This window comes from Necator americanus, chromosome II (genome assembly GCF_031761385.1).
Source record: "Necator americanus strain Aroian chromosome II, whole genome shotgun sequence".
NCBI classification, from domain to species: Eukaryota; Metazoa; Nematoda; class Chromadorea; order Rhabditida; family Ancylostomatidae; genus Necator; species Necator americanus.
The window spans coordinates 28,123,748-28,142,075 of NC_087372.1; the positions used below are offsets into that span (position 1 = coordinate 28,123,748).

General features: G+C 45.5%; 7 protein-coding genes across 10 annotated transcripts; 1 reads left to right on the forward strand and 6 right to left on the reverse strand.

Moving 5' to 3' along the window:
- Positions 1–387: 387 nt before the first annotated feature.
- RB195_019719 (uncharacterized protein) lies at positions 388–768 on the reverse strand (the record flags this gene model as incomplete). Its single annotated transcript, XM_064187705.1, has 1 exon — positions 388–768. The coding sequence occupies one exon, from the start codon at positions 766–768 to the stop codon at positions 388–390; it is 381 nt and encodes a 126-aa protein (XP_064043586.1).
- A 146-nt stretch (positions 769–914) lies between these two features.
- On the reverse strand, positions 915–3,228 carry RB195_019720 (uncharacterized protein; the record flags this gene model as incomplete). Its single annotated transcript, XM_064187706.1, has 2 exons — positions 915–1,644; positions 1,877–3,228. The coding sequence occupies 2 exons, from the start codon at positions 3,226–3,228 to the stop codon at positions 915–917; spliced, it is 2,082 nt and encodes a 693-aa protein (XP_064043587.1).
- Positions 3,229–3,900: 672 nt separating this feature from the next.
- On the forward strand, positions 3,901–6,411 carry RB195_019721 (uncharacterized protein; the record flags this gene model as incomplete). Of its 2 annotated transcripts, none has more annotated exons than XM_064187707.1 (6): positions 3,901–3,915; positions 5,115–5,203; positions 5,305–5,408; positions 5,486–5,587; positions 6,223–6,315; positions 6,386–6,411. In XM_064187707.1, the coding sequence occupies 6 exons, from the start codon at positions 3,901–3,903 to the stop codon at positions 6,409–6,411; spliced, it is 429 nt and encodes a 142-aa protein (XP_064043588.1). The 2 variants fall into 2 exon arrangements, with proteins under 2 accessions (XP_064043588.1, XP_064043589.1); XM_064187708.1 differs by lacking the exon at positions 3,901–3,915 and adding an exon at positions 5,034–5,036.
- A 1,691-nt stretch (positions 6,412–8,102) lies between these two features.
- RB195_019722 (uncharacterized protein) lies at positions 8,103–9,239 on the reverse strand (the record flags this gene model as incomplete). The annotated part of the gene is made up of 1 exon (XM_064187709.1): positions 8,103–9,239. The coding sequence occupies one exon, from the start codon at positions 9,237–9,239 to the stop codon at positions 8,103–8,105; it is 1,137 nt and encodes a 378-aa protein (XP_064043591.1).
- RB195_019723 (uncharacterized protein) lies at positions 8,103–10,944 on the reverse strand (the record flags this gene model as incomplete). 2 transcript variants are annotated; one of them, XM_064187711.1, is made up of 2 exons in its annotated part: positions 8,103–9,360; positions 9,593–10,944. In XM_064187711.1, the coding sequence occupies 2 exons, from the start codon at positions 10,942–10,944 to the stop codon at positions 8,103–8,105; spliced, it is 2,610 nt and encodes an 869-aa protein (XP_064043590.1). The 2 variants fall into 2 exon arrangements, with proteins under 2 accessions (XP_064043590.1, XP_064043592.1); XM_064187710.1 differs by lacking the exon at positions 8,103–9,360 and having other exon boundaries at positions 9,589–10,944.
- A 59-nt stretch (positions 10,945–11,003) lies between these two features.
- RB195_019724 (uncharacterized protein) lies at positions 11,004–11,366 on the reverse strand (the record flags this gene model as incomplete). The annotated part of the gene is made up of 1 exon (XM_064187712.1): positions 11,004–11,366. One exon carries the CDS (start codon positions 11,364–11,366, stop codon positions 11,004–11,006), a length of 363 nt encoding a protein of 120 aa, XP_064043593.1.
- Positions 11,367–13,249: 1,883 nt separating this feature from the next.
- RB195_019725 (uncharacterized protein) lies at positions 13,250–18,218 on the reverse strand (the record flags this gene model as incomplete). Of its 2 annotated transcripts, XM_064187713.1 has the most annotated exons (3): positions 13,250–13,308; positions 14,674–14,799; positions 17,804–18,101. In XM_064187713.1, the coding sequence occupies 3 exons, from the start codon at positions 18,099–18,101 to the stop codon at positions 13,250–13,252; spliced, it is 483 nt and encodes a 160-aa protein (XP_064043594.1). The 2 variants fall into 2 exon arrangements, with proteins under 2 accessions (XP_064043594.1, XP_064043595.1); XM_064187714.1 differs by lacking the exons at positions 13,250–13,308; positions 14,674–14,799 and having other exon boundaries at positions 17,700–18,218.
- Between the last annotated feature and the right edge of the window lie 110 nt (positions 18,219–18,328).

Here is an 18,328-nt window from a genome sequence, read left to right on the forward strand (position 1 = left end):
GGAGTTAGCGGCTTCCGTCGGCTTCCGACCATAACTCACTCATCTTTCCGATCCGGTTGAAGGAAGCGAAAGAATTGCCTCGCTCGCAACCGCCAGCTCCACCGCGTGACATCGAGCGCGGTAGAGCCGCTTACACAGTAACAACTAACCTGTTCTAAATAAGATGTTTGAAAGGACACATTGCATATGTTCTGACTTTCAAAGCTCTAATAAAGGCGATGACGATGACACTTTAGTGGTGTTAACTATCTTGACTCTTGTTTTACTTCCGACAATTGAGCAGGTATTTCTTTATGTGCGGTACAAGATGCATCAGATTCCAAAAGGAGAAAAAAGGGTAGAAGAGAGGGAACTCGTTGTTAAATGAACTCATATTGGTCACCTTGATCACCTTGACTCCCGTTGATCTTCGAACTGGTCGAGCGGGCGCCAGTAATTCTTCCATTTGTCCCGATCGCGTGCCAGAGTAGCCCAGTGGTTCCTCCTTTCGCGTGGGACACGAAGAGCATCATATTTTTCTTTCAAGGACTTCGTGAAGAAATCTGACCATCGGGTCGGCGGTCTTCCTATAGTGCGCTTAATATCGCGGGGAACCCAGTCGCTCACGGCTCTGGTCCAACGGTTGTCATTAAAGCGTATCACGTGTCCGGCCCACCTTATTTTACTTTCCTTGGCAAACGCGGCGGCGTCTCTAATCTTCGATCGCTGACGTAGGAGAGAACTTCGAATCCCGTCCCTCACTTGCGTGAAACGGGATACTCCTGGCATCACTCTCTCAATTGCGCGTTCAATGACGCTCACCGCGTTTTCTTCCTGCTTGCGAAATGCCCAGGTTTCCGAAGCATAGGTCAAAACAGGAAGTACGGTGGTGTTGAAGAGGTGAGCACGGAGCCGGGTGTTCCTGGTCTTCTTCACTACATCCTCGATGCTCTTGTACGCTCCCCAAGCCGCTCTTCTCCTCCTGCCCAGCTCGGGGTCAGGTCGTTCATCATGTTCAGTTCCCGACCCAGATAAACGTAGCTGGTGCACTCGGATATGTTCGTTCCGTTGAGCGTGAATGGGGCATCCGAGACCCATCCGTTCCGCATGAACATCGTCTTTTGTAGATTCAGCTGAAGACCGATGCATCCACATGTTTCGTCGAATTCGGTCAGCATTCGTTCCGCTTGGCTGATGCTAGGTGTTACCAATACGATGTCATCAGCAAAGCGCAAATGGTGTAGCTGCCGACCATCAACCTTCACTCCCATGTCGTCCCATTCCAACTTTCGCATTGCGTTCTCGAGGGTGGCTGTGAATATTTTGGGTGAAATTGTATCACCCTGTCGGACCCCCCTCTTCACGTCAATGATGATGTTCTTGTAGAATGGCGAAATTCCGGTCGTGAAGTTACTGTACAACTCTCGAAGTACCTTTATATATTGAGTAGGGACGCCTTGGTTGTCCAAGGCTTCCACGACCGCTTCCGTCTCAACCGAGTCGAAAGCCTTCTTTAAGTCGATGAAGGTGAGACAGAGCGGCATCTTGTACTCTCGTGATACCTCGATGAGTTTCGAAACAGTATGAATGTGGTCAATCGTGCTGAATCCTTTTCGAAACCCTGCTTGCTCGCATGGCTGTCCTTCATCCAAGACTTTTTCAATCCTATTAAGGATTACTCTTGTAAAGAGTTTGTAGATGACGGACAGTAGGCAGATTGGGCGATAGTTGCCGATGTCATGTGGATCTCCCTTTTTATACAACAACACGGTCTTGCTGGTCTTCCACTACTTAGGAACCTTGCATTCCGACAGATAACGTGTAAAGAGCCTCGCCAGGGTGTTGATGAGTACTGGCGGAAGGTTCTTCAAATGTTCTGGTCTTATTCTGTCCTTACCGGGTGCCGTACGATTTCTTACCGACATGATAGCATGTCGTATTTCGGATGGGAGAACTTCTGGAATGACTTCTCCGTCTTCCCTCAGATGGTGAGGAGGTAAGTGGACATAGCTGTCGAAGAGATAAGAGTAGAAGTCGGAGATGATTTTCTCCATCCCCCTTCTCGATGCAATGGCTGTTCCCTTTGGGTTCCGGAGAGCAGTCATCCTCGTCTTGCGACTGGCCGAATTCTCGACGGGCATAGCGGATGCTTTTCCCCGCCTCTGCAGCCTCAGCCAGCACTTCTGCTCTTCTCTCTTTAAGGTCTTCCTTTATCGCCTCTCTGCAAAGCCTTGCGAGCTCGGACGTGAGTTCTTGGTTCCCTGCGGCTCGTGCTGCTCCACGCTGGCGTATCAGCTCAAGAGTTTCAAGAGACAGGCGCCTCTTGGTGGTTTTAAAACTCTCAGCCTTCTTCGCGCAGTCGTGAAGGTGTTCGACAAGCCGGTCATATTCCTCGTCGATGTTGTCCATTGCGGAATCTTCCCAAAAGCTGGCTAGCGTAGCGAAGAGATCCCAGTTCATGGTAGTGCTGGGATTTCTCTCTCTGAACTTGGCGGCTTTCTCTGCTCTCCTTGTGAAGGAAAATCTTCCTCGGAGGAGGCGATGGTCCGATCCCATATAGAACTTTGGTACAACACCGACGTCCGTCAGGCAGAACCTTTTATTGACGATGATGTGGTCTATTTCATTACGGTACCCTCCACCGGGTGACTCCCACGTCCAGCGTAAAGAAGAGGGCTTCTGAAATTGCGAGTTCCCATGGATGGTCTTAGTCGTCATGATGAACTCGGAGAGCCTCTCCCCCTGGCCATTCCGTTGTAGGCCGTGGGTCCCGATGTGAAATTCCTCCGGCGTTCTTCTTGGGCCAACTTTGGCGTTGAAATCGCCAATTATGACCTTGTAGAAAGCATGATATTCTCGGTAGAACTTCTCCAGGTCCATATAGAAAGCTTCGACTTCTTCTTCTTCGTAGCTTGATGTTGGAGCGTAAGCGACGAAGATAATCAAAGCTGGTATTGGGCCACATCTTCTCATCCGCAGAAGTCCGATTCGGGTCGTAAGTTGTTCGAAAGAGTCGATGTTCTTTGCCATACTCGTGTTCACGAGGACGTCAACTCCACCAACACCTCTACTGTCGCATGTTCCTAAGAACAGTTGTTCTCCAGATTCATATACGGCGTTGAGAGGGTGACGTCGTCTCGTCTCGGTCAGTCCGATGATGTCGTACTTGATCTTCTTGGCTTGCATCATCAGATCTTCGATGGCCGCTTCCGATGCAAGCGTACGTGCGTTATAAGTACAGATCGCCATCCTAGTCCTTTTCCGTTTTGGTAGCCTACATGACTCCTGCAACCCCGTCCTACCTGGCGCTACCGTACCAGGCTTTCCTCCGGAATCAGGAGACTCTTTTCTATTACTGTGTTTTGCTTAAAAATTTTAAAACCCATGGGCAGGTTGCAAGCCTCTAGTCCCATGAGTTTCTGGGAGAACTTTCGTTCTCCCGGTGTGGACATGTGGAGCTTATTTGTTGGAGGCGACTCCAAACCGCCTCCCTTGCACCTCCCAGTCACTTGATTGCAGGCTTTTGGCCGGACCGACGTGCGGAATACAAGGATGTCATGAGTCAGTCCTGGCTCAGCAGAAACAGGGAGTCCATCCCCTGAATCCACCTGCGTCTCTGGACAAGCGCAAGGTCGCTTTTGGTCCGCGATTAGCCCCCTATCCGCCACCCGGGGACGCGCCACGTAGCCTCGCGACTAACCGGCTGTGATCCCTCTAGTGAGGGAGATCCGTGGGAACTCATATTAAGACATAAAAATTGGGTATAGTAAGCAGAATAACCGGAATTCATTGGTCTTCATTTCTCGCAGCGCAGTGTAGCGCTTCTCTCATTTAAACGAGGAGGAGAGATCAATTACTGACGGAGTTCATATTTTTGCATTCAGCAAGAGCAAGTGAGGTGGTCGTATTTCTCAACCAACAATGATGACGTTACGGGTGCGTATCGTTAGATACCCGCAGTCTCCGAGTTAACCCATCCATAAGGGAAACGACTGGCAACGGCGATCGGTAATTGCCCTGCGCGACAGTTAATAGCGTCACCAAAGCATTGCCTTGCGTTTACCTTATGTCCCGCCCATCACATCATCCATCTTCGGTCCTCATCGTCTAATGAGGTGTGAAACATGCCTCACAGGATCACGCTGTCTCTGGTCTGGTATTGCTTCTGTAGGAGTATCGATCGCTTATGTATGAAGATGCATCGAACTATCGCACACGAAATGCCGCAAATAGAAAATAAGTGTTTTATTTGTATAGAACAAAAAATCGAAACTTTTACAAACTACTGTAGTATCTCACGTGCACTAAACACTCTTTACAAATACAAATATATCTATATCTTCTATACAGTTTTTCAATCACGAATTTACGCCTTCCAACGACCCTTTTCTCGTTTCCACACTTCTTAATTTTTATTTTGGAGCGTTCTAAGCTTCCTTTATATTTTTCGATGTTATTTTAGTTTTGTACAAATCTTCTACGTTTTTGCTTCATTTTTTTCATTATTAGCATTTTCATTTGTTACGTTTTTTTCCCACTTTCTACATTGCTAGGTTGTTGCCTTTTTGCTCTTTGAACCTTCCTAAAAGTCAACTTTATCGCGTTATTCCAATACAAACACGGCACATGACCTCAGTGATGTGGTGAAGGGTGGCCGTGGCTTAGTGATCACAGCTACCCTAAGATGTGCCTGCTCGGGTCTACCGACAGCCTCTTCTGCAGGCACTTATTCGGCCACAGATAACCGGCTGCAGGTACCTAACGACCGCCTCCGTAGCGTTACACATTATCATTCAGAAGAGGAATTTGGCTGTCACTATTCAAAAAAGACATCTACAGCTGGAAATAGAGGGGAAATTAGTGCTAAGTATTCTACATTTTTCACATTTCTCACATTTTTTTGAACTAATTAAAAAAGAAAACTAGGGCGAAGACGACGACTACTACTATTTAGCCTTTTTACAGCGCAGAGCTTCTACAGAATGCACCCTTATTTGCTTACCTTTGGCATCAAGTAACGTTCGTTTCAACCTACCATAATCGGGTATTCAGAAATGGTTGTACTTTGAAAAATTACAGTAACTGTTGCCAGAAGAAGCCACTTTCCTACAATAACCGTGCAATCAGGTGTTCAGGTGATAATTACTTGCGTATCTACCTCAGGTGGTCCACTGATCAGTAGCATTTCATTTGAGAGAAGGGAATCGACAGTATCTTTCTTACGGTGAGCATTTCCCCCTCTGCTTAGAACGGCAAGGAATGGAGTTTGTAGGAAATGAGTTCTTTTTAAGCGGACCACTTCGGAGCGTTCTGAACCGTTTTCAGGTTTGTGGCTAGGAAAGTCGCCGGATGGGTAACTGTAGATATTGAAGACTACGAAGATCACTCTGGAAATGATGAGATTATCCAAACTCTGTTGTGTTTTCCAAGTAGGTTTAGAATAATATTCTACAATATCCGGGCTGAACATCAATTTCGCGTGGATCATATAACACCATCTATTCAGAAATTAGGGGCATCATTTTTCGTCGACCTCGATGTTTTTGCTCCATGTGTTCTGCACTGGTCACACACGCTGGTCCCGATGTACAAATAGTTGAACATTGTGGTATGTTGCTAAATCGGTTTAATTCGTGTGTACCCTCTTAAATCCGCTCTGATGGAAGTATCACTCTTCTGTTCCTAACTTAATTTTCCCGCATATGCCGCAGACGTTACAGCTCAGGCCGTCGAACAAAGTCTATAGTCGAAAAACAAGAAGATTGCTAGTGATTTTTTTTTGAAAAAGAAAAGGAAAACTAGTGTTTTAATCAAAAGAAAAGAAAAGAAAGAAAGAAACTTTGACATTCTTAAACAATGAGCAAGGAGCTACGGAATAATGTATAGTGCTCGTGTAAAATTCAGCTTAGAGAAAAAATTGAATACGACATACTCTTCTCCATTCCAGCACATAAAGGATTGAGCAGTTACCCTTTATAAAGATTCTATTTTTCATTAAATTCTGACCTATAACTGTGTATTATATATTCTTGTTGATATGCATTTGTAGATGACTCATCTGGTATTAGTTTATTTGCATATTGATCCAAACAAATCGTTTACTCATATCAATTAACCTCATGTATTCTCAACGTTTTATCATGGAACTATCGAAAGTCATTTAAATAATATCATAAATTGTGTCAAAATTTCTTTCTTGTATGTGGTTACCAACAGCTTCCTTCCCTAATCCTCTGGTTTTAGGAGATAGCTCAGACAGCGATGGAGATACATTTTACTGTGAAGAGGCGACTACTGGTAGCGCAGATTCAGAGCTAGATAGTTATGATGATCTTTGTAAGTTCTTATAATTTTGTTTACCTCGATTCATACACTGTGGATATTTCTCGTTGTTCAATGTTTTTAGGTCTCCGGGATGAAGACGACTTTTGAGGAAATGCATCTCTCTTAATTGATCTCACCGTAGCAGCAACTAGTATAATTAATGTATAATTCCTGCAATGTATGATGAGTCACCAGTCTAGTTTGTTAGTATCTGAAGTATTCATTGCTTCAAAATCTCTACTAGAGGCTGTGTGCATTGATATGTAAGAGTTCTCCATTTCTTCATATTCCTTGTTCGGATTCCACAAATTTCTCTCAAATAAATTTTTCCATGTTGGACAAAACGAATTACGGGAGTGCATTGTATGTTGACGCACAACAAATTCGTTCCAATGATATCAAGACAATGTGGTAACTATACGTGATAGTCCGACGAACTATTATACCTTGAATGGTCAAATCATATGGCTCCTTATTGCCGTATAAACAAGAGTTCAGTATTGCTAGCATGTCCTCTGAATACTCTTTTTTCTTCAATCAGGAGTTGGTGAGTCTATTTTGCATTTATCGTTGTAGTGAAGTTTGCGTCAGTTTTCTATTTTTGAAAGGTGCAGTTGTTCAATTTAGTCGCAGAGAAATGCCACCTTCTTACACTACAATTAAGATTAAAAAGTCACTGGAGTAGACAGACACGGACTCAGACAAGTCTGACACCAATTTATCGACCTCGGAGGGATCAATAGCCTGGTTTGAACAAGTGTGGTTTCAAACTGTCGACCGTGCGGCTACAGCAGACCTCTAACTGACTGCGCTATACCCACCTTTCGTTGTGTTAGTATTGGTATCAGTATTATACAATGCAAATCATGACGAGAGTGCCCTACGGTAGAGAAGTCCTTTGCTTCGAGAATGACGCCGGAACCTCATCCTGTCGAAACAACTTGATAGGAAATTGGCCTAATGCGATTAACGATAGGCGGTAAGGTTACGGTATACCCGAGATGTTCCTTTATACCGCTCCGACGTTAGCATCCGTGTATGAACCTTCAAGCATCTCCTGAATGACGCGGGATGAATGTTGCCGGTACGCACTCGTGTCGTCCAAGTGTTGGAGGTCGATTAGGGTAGGTGCCGGAGATACGTTGGCTCCCGATATCTGTACTATGGGATCAATGCCCTATTAAAGCTGAGCTCAAGGTAGCAGGCTGGGAGAATAGTGTACGTAAGTCTCTGTCGGCATGCAGAAATCTACCTGAATCAGGGGACTGCGGAGGACACGAACGAATTAACCAACTTTGTCCACCTTTGTAAATGTTTAATGACGACTGCTCTCGCCGTTCCAGGCGCCGCACGGCGCCACGACCCCCACCACTCCCACAATGGCTACGAGGAGAAGGGTCTCTGAACTGAAGGAGTCAGAAAGAGAAGGGAAATCACTACAGAAAGCTCGCTTTACTAGCTGAGTTTGTGCGACGTGGTAGCGGGAGGGGAAGATACACGGGACGCTGTGGGAGTGAAGAAATCCTCCCATAGACTGTGAGAGAGACTGGCTGGTCACAGAAGGTAAAGAGAGTGGGGTCGCCACTTCTAACTGAACTGGTTTGGGCGCCTGCCTGATTCCGGCAAAGATGTGGGGGAGATGGAATGTGTCCATGTCGCTCGTCGTAAAGTCGAGGAAAGAAGGTGAAGGTGGACGAGACGTCGGGTCGCCTTTCCTGTTGAAGACTCCGAGAAGAAGCTGTACTTGAAATTGGCCGGAACCCTGCTAAGGGAAAAGCTTGGCTGGCGTATCACCTTGATCACCTTGACTCCCGTTGATCTTCGAACTGGTCGAGCGGGCGCCAGTAATTCTTCCATTTGTCCCGATCGCGTGCCAGAGTAGCCCAGTGGTTCCTCCTTTCGCGTGGGACACGAAGAGCATCATATTCTTCTTTCAAGGACTTCGTGAAGAAATCTGACCATCGGGTCGGTGGTCTTCCTTTAGTGCGCTTAATATCGTGGGGAACCCAGTCGCTCACGGCTCTGGTCCAACGGTTGTCATCAAAGCGCATCACGTGTCCGGCCCACCTTATTTTACTTTCCTTAGCAAACGCGGCGGCGTCTCTAATCTTCGATCGCTGACGTAGGAGAGAACTTCGAATCCCGTCCCTCACTTGCGTGAAACGGGATACTCCTAGCATCACTCTCTCAATTGCGCGTTCAATGACGCTCACCGCGTTTTCTTCCTGCTTGCGAAATGCCCAGGTTTCCGAAGCATAGGTCAAAACAGGAAGTACGGTGGTGTTGAAGAGGTGAGCACGGAGCCGGGTGTTCCTGGTCTTCTTCACTACATCCTCGATGCTCTTGTACGCTCCCCAAGCCGCTCGTCTCCTCCTGCCCAGCTCGGGGGTCAGGTCGTTCATCATGTTCAGTTCCCGACCCAGATAAACGTAGCTGGTGCACTCGGATATGTTCGTTCCGTTGAGCGTGAATGGGGCATCCGAGACCCATCCGTTCCGCATGAACATCGTCTTTTGTAGATTCAGCTGAAGACCGATGCATCCACATGTTTCGTCGAATTCGGTCAGCATTCGTTCCGCTTGGCTGATGCTAGGTGTTACCAATACGATGTCATCAGCAAAGCGCAAATGGTGTAGCTGCCGACCATCAACCTTCACTCCCATGTCGTCCCATTCCAACTTTCGCATTGCGTTCTCGAGGGTGGCTGTGAATATTTTGGGTGAAATTGTATCACTCTGTCGGACCCCCCTCTTCACGTCAATGATGATGTTCTTGTAGAATGGCGAAATTCCGGTCGTGAAGTTACTGTACAACTCTCGAAGTACCTTTATATACTGAGTAGGGACGCCTTGGTTGTCCAAGGCTTCCACGACCGCTTCCGTCTCAACCGAGTCGAAAGCCTTCTTTAAGTCGATGAAGGTGAGACAGAGCGGCATCTTGTACTCTCGTGATACCTCGATGAGTTTCGAAACAGTGTGAATGTGGTCAATCGTGCTGAATCCTTTTCGAAACCCTGCTTGCTCGCATGGCTGTCCTTCATCCAAGACTTTTTCAATCCTATTAAGGATTACTCTTGTAAAGAGCTTGTAGATGACGGACAGTAGGCAGATTGGGCGATAGTTGCCGATGTCATGTGGATCTCCCTTTTTATACAACAACACGGTCTTGCTGGTCTTCCACTACTTAGGAACCTTGCATTCCGACAGATAACGTGTAAAGAGCCTCGCCAGGGTGTTGATGAGTACTGGCGGAAGGTTCTTCAAATGTTCTGGTCTTATTCTGTCCTTACCGGGTGCCGTACGATTTCTTACCGACATGATAGCATGTCGTATTTCGGATGGGAGAACTTCTGGAATGACTTCTCCGTCTTCCCTCAGATGGTGAGGAGGTAAGTGGACATAGCTGTCGAAGAGATAAGAGTAGAAGTCGGAGATGATTTTCTCCATCCCCCTTCTCGATGCAATGGCTGTTCCCTTTGGGTTCCGGAGAGCAGTCATCCTCGTCTTGCGACTGGCCGAATTCTCGACGGGCATAGCGGATGCTTTTCCCCGCCTCTGCAGCCTCAGCCAGCACTTCTGCTCTTCTCTCTTTAAGGTCTTCCTTTATCGCCTCTCTGCAAAGCCTTGCGAGCTCGGACGTGAGTTCTTGGTTCCCTGCGGCTCGTGCTGCTCCACGCTGGCGTATCAGCTCAAGAGTTTCAAGAGACAGGCGCCTCTTGGTGGTTTTAAAACTCTCAGCCTTCTTCGCGCAGTCGTGAAGGTGTTCGACAAGCCGGTCATATTCCTCGTCGATGTTGTCCATTGCGGAATCTTCCCAAAAGCTGGCTAGCGTAGCGAAGAGATCCCAGTCGATGATAGTTCTGGGAGTTCGCTTAGTGAAATTCGCGGCTTTCTCTGCTCTCCTTGTGAAGGAAAATCTTCCTCGGAGGAGGCGATGGTCCGATCCCGTATAGAACTTTGGTACAACACCGACGTCCGTCAGGCAGAACCTTTTATTGACGATGATGTGGTCTATTTCATTACGGTACCCTCCACCGGGTGACTCCCACGTCCAGCGTAAAGAAGAGGGCTTCTGAAATTGCGAGTTCCCATGGATGGTCTTAGTCGTCATGATGAACTCGGAGAGCCTCTCCCCCTGGCCATTCCGTTGTAGGCCGTGGGTCTCGATGTGAAATTCCTCCGGCGTTCTTCTTGGGCCAACTTTGGCGTTGAAATCGCCAATTATGACCTTGTAGAAAGCATGATATTCTCGGTAGAACTTCTCCAGGTCCATATAGAAAGCTTCGACTTCTTCTTCTTCGTAGCTTGATGTTGGAGCGTAAGCGACGAAGATAGTCAAAGCTGGTATTGGGCCACATCTTCTCATCCGCAGAAGTCCGATTCGGGTCGTAAGTTGTTCAAAAGAGTCGATGTTCTTTGCCATCCTCGTGTTCACGAGGACGTCAACTCCACCAACACCTCTACTGTCGCATGTTCCTAAGAACAGTTGTTCTCCAGATTCATATACGGCGTTGAGAGGGTGACGTCGTCTCGTCTCGGTCAGTCCGATGACGTCGTACTTGATCTTCTTGGCTTGCATCATCAGATCTTCGATGGCCGCTTCCGATGCAAGCGTACGTGCGTTATAAGTACAGATCGCCATCCTAGTCCTTTTCCGTTCTGGTAGCCTACATGACTCCTGCAACCCCGTCCTACCTGGCGCTACCGTACCAGGCTTTCCTCCGGAATCAGGAGACTCTTTTCTATTACTGTGTTTTGCTTAAAAATTTTAAAACCCATGGGCAGGTTGCAAGCCTCTAGTCCCATGAGTTTCTGGGAGAACTTTCGTTCTCCCGGTGTGGACATGTGGAGCTTATTTGTTGGAGGCGACTCCAAACCGCCTCCCTTGCATCTCCCAGTCACTTGATTGCAGGCTTTTGGCCGGGATACAAGGATGTCATGAGTCAGTCCTGGCTCAGCAGAAACAGGGAGTCCATCCCCTGAATCCACCTGCGTCTCTGGGCAAGCGCAAGGTCGCTTTTGGTCCGCGATTAGCCCCCTATCCGCCACCCGGGGACGCGCCATGTAGCCTCGCGACTAACCGGCTGTGATCCCTCTAGTGAGAGAAATCCGTGAGGTTGGCGTATAATTTATCTTAAATTTATAATTTATCTGGTCTGAAGACAAAGTAGGCTTGAAAATATGTCGCTATCTATGGAACTATGTATTTCTCTGTCTCTCAACGCAAATACCCCAGCAAAGGCGTCGTCCGTCCTGATTCCTTGGCGCAGGTTCAGGCGACGACGCCACGCAGTTTCCACTGTGGCTTCGTGATGCGGCTGCGTGCCGCGACTGCGATGCCCAACAAATGCAGTCATTCTCATCTGGATCTTTCTCATTCTCATTTGGATGGGGCAACACGTAAAAAAGTGGAAGAGCTAGACCAACAGGACCGCTTCGACTTTAACGCTATACTTGCCACAACGCTATAAGCAAGGGGTTGAGGACCCGCAGCACACCGGTACCAGATAGCTCTAGAAGGGGCTGCGACATTTCCACCGGCGTCGGATTGGTGCGCCGGCGCCAGTTACCTAATAAATTCTTTTAAAGGACACATTACAGATGTTCCTAACTTTCAAAGCTCCGAAAGTCTTTCTTAGCTTTTTCTGGACCTAGTTGGGAAAGTAGTAGATTTTTCCTTCCTTTTTGGGTTTTTCCAGCTAGCTTTAGAGATAACCGGGAAATTCACAGAGATAAAAATTTAAACAATGTGCAATAACGCACCTTATACCTTTTAGAAAATTGAACAGTGTTGCAGGAGAGGACATTTCGCACCTCGATTTTTTTTACTTTTCCCACATTTTTTTTCAATTAACTTTAAAAGAAACTAGAGCGACTCTAACGACGACTATTCAATTATATTACAGCGTGAACCTTGTACAAAATCCACCCATATTTACTTCTCTATATTTTTCTTTGACATTAAGTGGTGTTTGTGTTGACCTACTAAAATCCGCACCACTTCTGCACAAATTCGCAATTCATTCATTTTTCGTCACTTTTTTTGTTTGGATTTCATAGTTTCCTTTCAAATAAAATTTCTGACATGTCCGAGAAAAGAAATTGCGAGAATCCCGAGAATGCGTTTCATGTTAACGCACGACCAACTCGTTCCAAGGATACCAAGGCATCTCGGTAACTATACGTGATAGTCCGACAAGGTATTATACTTTGAATTGTCAAATCCTGGTTGCTCGCTATTTCCGTGTTAACAAGGCTTCAATTTTGCTACCATCGCCTTTGAATACTCTCCTTCAAGGTTTCCTGAGTATATTTTGTATGAGTCGTAAGGTGCTTAGTAAAGTTATGCTTCGGTGTTCAGTTGCTGGAAGCTGTCTAGTGCCAAATGTTAGCACTTTTTTTTAACAGTTCCACTTAATCGCAGAGATAGCCGATCTTCTAACGATACGGTTATGATTACATATACACAAATATCAACCACTTCACGTTGAGGTAAATACTAACGCTGAAAGCGAAGGAAGTCAAACTCCTTAAAGTACAGAAAACGCTGAACCGAATTATAATACGACTTTAATAAAAACGCAGAAGTGACGACCGGTGAGTACACGCGACGACTCAAACTAGCAATTACTGGAACCTCAACGAAGAGAAAATGGAGGCGTTTCGTTCATTCCTCAGGAACTTTGTTCAAAATTATTCGAGATTCCATTTATTCCAAGTATGCAAGATATCCTTATTTGATGCTATAAACTAAATGCTATTATACCTTTTTGAACAGGCCAAAGCGCTGATTAAGTGAAAGATTTACTAGTGACAGATTTGAAATGTATACAGGCGAGCAATTGAGTAGAGCGGACAACAACAACGACTATGCATACAAAACCACGCCATTTACGATCATAGAGGTCGATAATATTGTGGTAGCGCAGTTGGTCGATGGTTCAAACTCACTCCAAGCCAATCAATCCCTTCACATTCGAGTTCGATTGGTCGGCACCGTCCTTGTCTGTGAAGTTAAAAATGCTGAGTTTATACATCGTCTAACTTCTGCAGATAAACAAAAAACACGTCTTTGTAAACCTCAAGCGATTCTGAATTAAAATCGAATGCTCGCTCATCCCAAATGGACTTACTAATTCCAGATTTTTTATCCTTTGCCCGGAATTCAGTGAACTACACGAGATTTAGCAAACATCTTCACTTTCTCATTTGTTACATTAGGAGAGTTAAGGTCGGTGCCGAATTTATTCAAACGGTTTGTCGCAATGTTTGGTCTTCTACTGCTGGACACACCCCTCTAATCCTTTCCAATCAAATGCGCATAGAATTTACCAGGTTGAATGCATTACATGTGAGAATACTTTGCATACAGGACCCCAGTTATAAGATAACAGGACTTCCTATATGTACTCTGGCTCTGCTATATACTAGCGGCTCACTCCAATGACGTTTCTCCGCAGTGAAGAGCAAAGGAAGCCTTTCTTGAGCATACTTGAAGTTGTCCCAGGATATCAAATTACCTAGAGGTTTTTACAAGCACAAGTGACTACTCAATGCTCCACCAAACAAAATGTCCTGAGGTCGACAGTCACAGCTGATCTGGCGACATTTTGTATGGGATAGGTACCGGGTCGACAAAGAGTTGTACCAGTGAATCAAGATGAGACTAAATTGGATTTCATCCGTAGAAAAAAAAAACAAAAAGATCACCTCAGATAAAGCAAAAGCTGTATTACAGACAAATTCAAACACTGCCCTTCGTTCAGTTAGCAATAACGGTTTTATTCGTGTATTAAGAAAACGGTATTAGAGAATAATAATAAAAGTAAATGTTATAGAAAAGAAAACTTCTTATAGAAGGGATAGAACAGCTGGAGAAAAACATAGAAGGCAGCTAAATCACTGACTGCAATGACAAACGTCCACATTATTTTGCACTGCAGACCCTCAGCAAGAATAAGCAACTAAAAATGCGTCCAACCCCATGGCCATCGTCTTCTGTATTTAACTATTCAACCATGTTCAGTTTGTCGGAGGTTCATCTCAATCTCTTTTGCTTTCATACAAGTTTTAAACAAGTTTCAAGCAACAACAGGTGAGCTGCCGACGAACACTATAGTTAGTTACTTATTACATTATTACAACATTATTACAACAATAATGTAGTCGCTTATATCTGCAAAATTACGGTTGGAATTGGAATGAACATGGGCAAAACAAAAATTTTACCAATGCATCCTAACGGGTCAACAACCACAGCATGTTGGAGAGAGTAAGTAGAAGGTCAAGGGTGGTGATGGGACACCACCCTCTTGTATACGACCCCTCCTTTTTTCATTAGTTCGCACATTGGAAAACTGTATATAATTACCTGAATTATTATCTGAATAAAAATTGAATTGAAAAAGCCACCAAAGTTGTGAAGTCGCACGCAATGACCTCCGCAACATACTCAATACGTGCCGGGTAACTGACGCCATAAGATTAATCTTCTGCCCTGGAAAGTACACAATTCTGCTCAAATGACATTCACACGGAAAATTCACACGCTCTGCTTCCATCATTTTTTAGAGCGTAAAAAACACAGAGGACTGTAAACGTGTAGTAGAGCTGTGCTCTGCGTCGCTTGTGCTGTTGTGGAAAAACGAAGAAAAAACATACTCAAAAAACTACATCAACACTTAAAACTCAAAAGAAGAAACTACAGTCTTTCAATGACTCAGTCCTACTCTAGACTCACTCAGCTTTTGTCACACAGGAACTGACAGCTTCATAACATCTGCTGTCACTTATGTATAACCAGTCTGAACGTCCGGCTAAAGCCGGACTCCAGACCTTTTGTAGTGTTCACTTCGCTCGCCTACACCGACCAATAAGAAATAACAGTAGTGACTTTCTTGTAAAGTTATAATTGTCTTTTTTATCAACCCTTTCTTCATTTTTTTTCCTCAAAAATTTAGGCATAAATGAGAGATTTCATGATTTTCTTCCTAAACGCGTCAGTACTATATTTGGAAAACAATCAAACTTGATTTTACATCTATCTTTCTCTAAACGCTCCAGAATTTGGAAAAATTATTCGAAGTATGAGTTTCCTCCGCCCTCAACTATTAGCAAAGAATGATGTGCTAACATGAAATGACGTGATCGTAGTGATGAAGATAAAACTCTACGCCAGACCACGTGAACGTGTGTTGTCTTGTATTGTATCTAAGCAGCCGTTTGTATGTGTGTTTCCACTTTGGGAAGAAAGGATGTCAGCAGCATCAGGGAAATATGTTTGGAAATAGATACGCGAATGAGTCATAGAAACCTATTCTGCCGTTGGAGTTCCCGCGCACCAATCCGAGGCAATGGGATCCATTTCACCCCACTCCGTGGTTTTCTGAATCCGGGGCACGAATTCGACGCCGTAGGACCCGTCTCACCCAATTTTACAGCATTGGGGTTCCAGTGCACCAAACTGGCGCCATGATATTCGTCTCCCTCTCTTTTTGGAATATCTTCCCTGACACGCAGACGCACGCACGTGACAGAATATGCCCGTTATTATATAGCATGATAGTTGCAAACTTGAAACTGTACATTCACATTAAAGTTCATTTACCCTCACTAACATATGATAGAAACTAACTTGGCCTATCAAAGCCAACATACGTGGGAAAATATCACTGCATAGTGGTGGAAAGGTAGAGTGCTCCTCTATCAGGTGCATGGTGATGGTTCGGCACCCTCTCGGTGCAGAGTTCTGCATCATTATGGAGTATTTTCGCGACACACACACACAAAAAAAACGATAGTTGTGTAGAAGCTCCACTTGGAGGAGAACGGTGGAGATAGCGGTTGAGATCGAAGTGGGATCACCGTCAGCTACAGCCAGAAATGGTGCAACAAGGGTCCCATTCAGAATAAAATCACCACCAAGGATCTGGGATTATTATATGAGTGAGATTATTATATTTCACTGGCGGGCGGCTCAAATGTACAGTCGAGTGAAAACGATAAGAAGCACGGTCAGTTGCGTAAGCGGCTGCGCTGGAAGCGGCACGTTGGATATAGCGGTTGGAATAGACTTGCGACCATCTCGAACTGCGTCGATGCAGGGGTCCTCACACGATCCTAACCCCACGGTTCTTCGCACCACTACGAGCTTGGCAGCTTACGGAGCTGCATTGAGCGGCACTGCACGGAACTTCATGACATCTTGGCCCGGCTATGCCAAAAATGGGGGAATGTGTAGTTTGGAGGGCGCCACTCAGCCACGCTCTTGTTCTGAAAGCTTAGTAGGAGAAGGAAGGAAGATCTTCTCTTAGTAACTTTAGCTTACATGTCACTTACGTACTTATTTAGATGGTTCGTCTTCACTGGACGTGCGGGCCCCAGCATCTCTTTCACTCGTTTCGTTCTGTCGCCGTTTTCATCCAATATGTTCTCAAGTTTCGTGAGTGACGTTGACGAGATCTTTGAGCCTTATCCAGCTGAGCTCTCAGCTGGTCCATCCGTGTAGCGTAACTTCATCTCGTTGGCGGTATCTCTCGGGGTTTCGGTAATGTGACCGACCCATCTATGATTTGCTTTCGATATTAAATATCATGATATATAATAGCGGGCTCATTCTGTCACGTGTGTGTGTGTGTGTGTGTGTGTGTGTGTGTGTGTGTGTGTGTGTGTGTGTGTGTGTGTGTGTGTGTGTGTGTGTGTGTGTGTGTGTGTGTGTGTGTGTGTGTGTGTGTGTGTGTCAGTCACGAAATTCGAAAAGGGGGGTGCGACGGGTCCACCGGCGTCGCGTTTTTGCCTCAAAGCCAGAAAGCTATAATATGGGGTGCAACGGGTCCACCGGCGTCGGATTGGTGCGCGGGCACCGGATGCCTATAGAAGAGGTTGCAACGGGTCCACCGGCGTGCGCAATAACTTCGTGTGCATGACGGAAAAGATAGATGGTTGCAGCCGTTTCATAGCCGTGGCCACTGGGCGCTTTGCTTTTTACCTTTATGACTCTTCCGCGTGCCTATTTCCTTCTTCGTTCGCCTCAAGTTTGTAGCATGCCGTTCTCAGAAAGTGCAAACACGCATGCAAACGGCTGCTTAAATAGTAGCAAGATGTTTATGTGATCTGATGTGAACGTTATCTTTATCAGTAGGATGATGTCTTTCACGTCATTTTATGCCAAAACATCATTCCTTGATAACTGTTTGTAGAGAACAGGAGGGAAACTCATATTTCGCGTGATACTTTTAAATTTTGTCTACAATGTATTGATAAGGAGTGTTTGAAGCTGAAGCTCGAATGTTCTCCAAATGTAGAACTGACGCGTTTAGAAAGAAGACTATGAAATCTTTCGCTTTTAGTTATAATATAAAAAAGGAAGAAAGATTGTCGGAGATACAAAGTCCAATTTCATTGGATTAATAACACTAATATTATTTTTCGTTGATCAGTGAAGGCGAGCGAAGGAAACACCACAGAAAGGCTGAAGTCCGGCTTTAGCCGGACGTTCAGACCGTTCAGACGTTCAGAGCTGCGAAGACCGACTAGATGTTGCGTGCGCCGGTTAAATTTTAGAAGACATCTCTCAAGAATCTCGAATGCTGCTCTCATCCTTCTATTCAGTTCTTCCTTCAAGTCGTTTTTCATGTTCACAGAACGTCCGAGGTATACGTATGACAAAGTCTCCATGATTTGGGAGCCTTCAAGCTGTCCTCCTCCGTCCTCGCAGTAGGCGTTCTTCATGAACTGTGTCTTCTTTCTGTTTATTCGCACTCCTATTGTCTTTCCTGCTTCGTTCATTTCGTTGAGCATCGTATCTGCTTCACTGGTACTGCTCGAAAAGAGAATGATGTCGTCCGCGAAATGAAGGTTCGAAAGAAATCTTCCATCAACACGTATGCCCCTTTCTTCCCAGGAGAGCGATTTCATTATCCATTGCTATGCAGCCGTGAACAGCTTCGGCGATGTAGTATTGCCTTATCTTACCCATTTTCCAATGGGTATGGTGAGGAGGCGGTGGAAAAGATGCATCTTAGTTG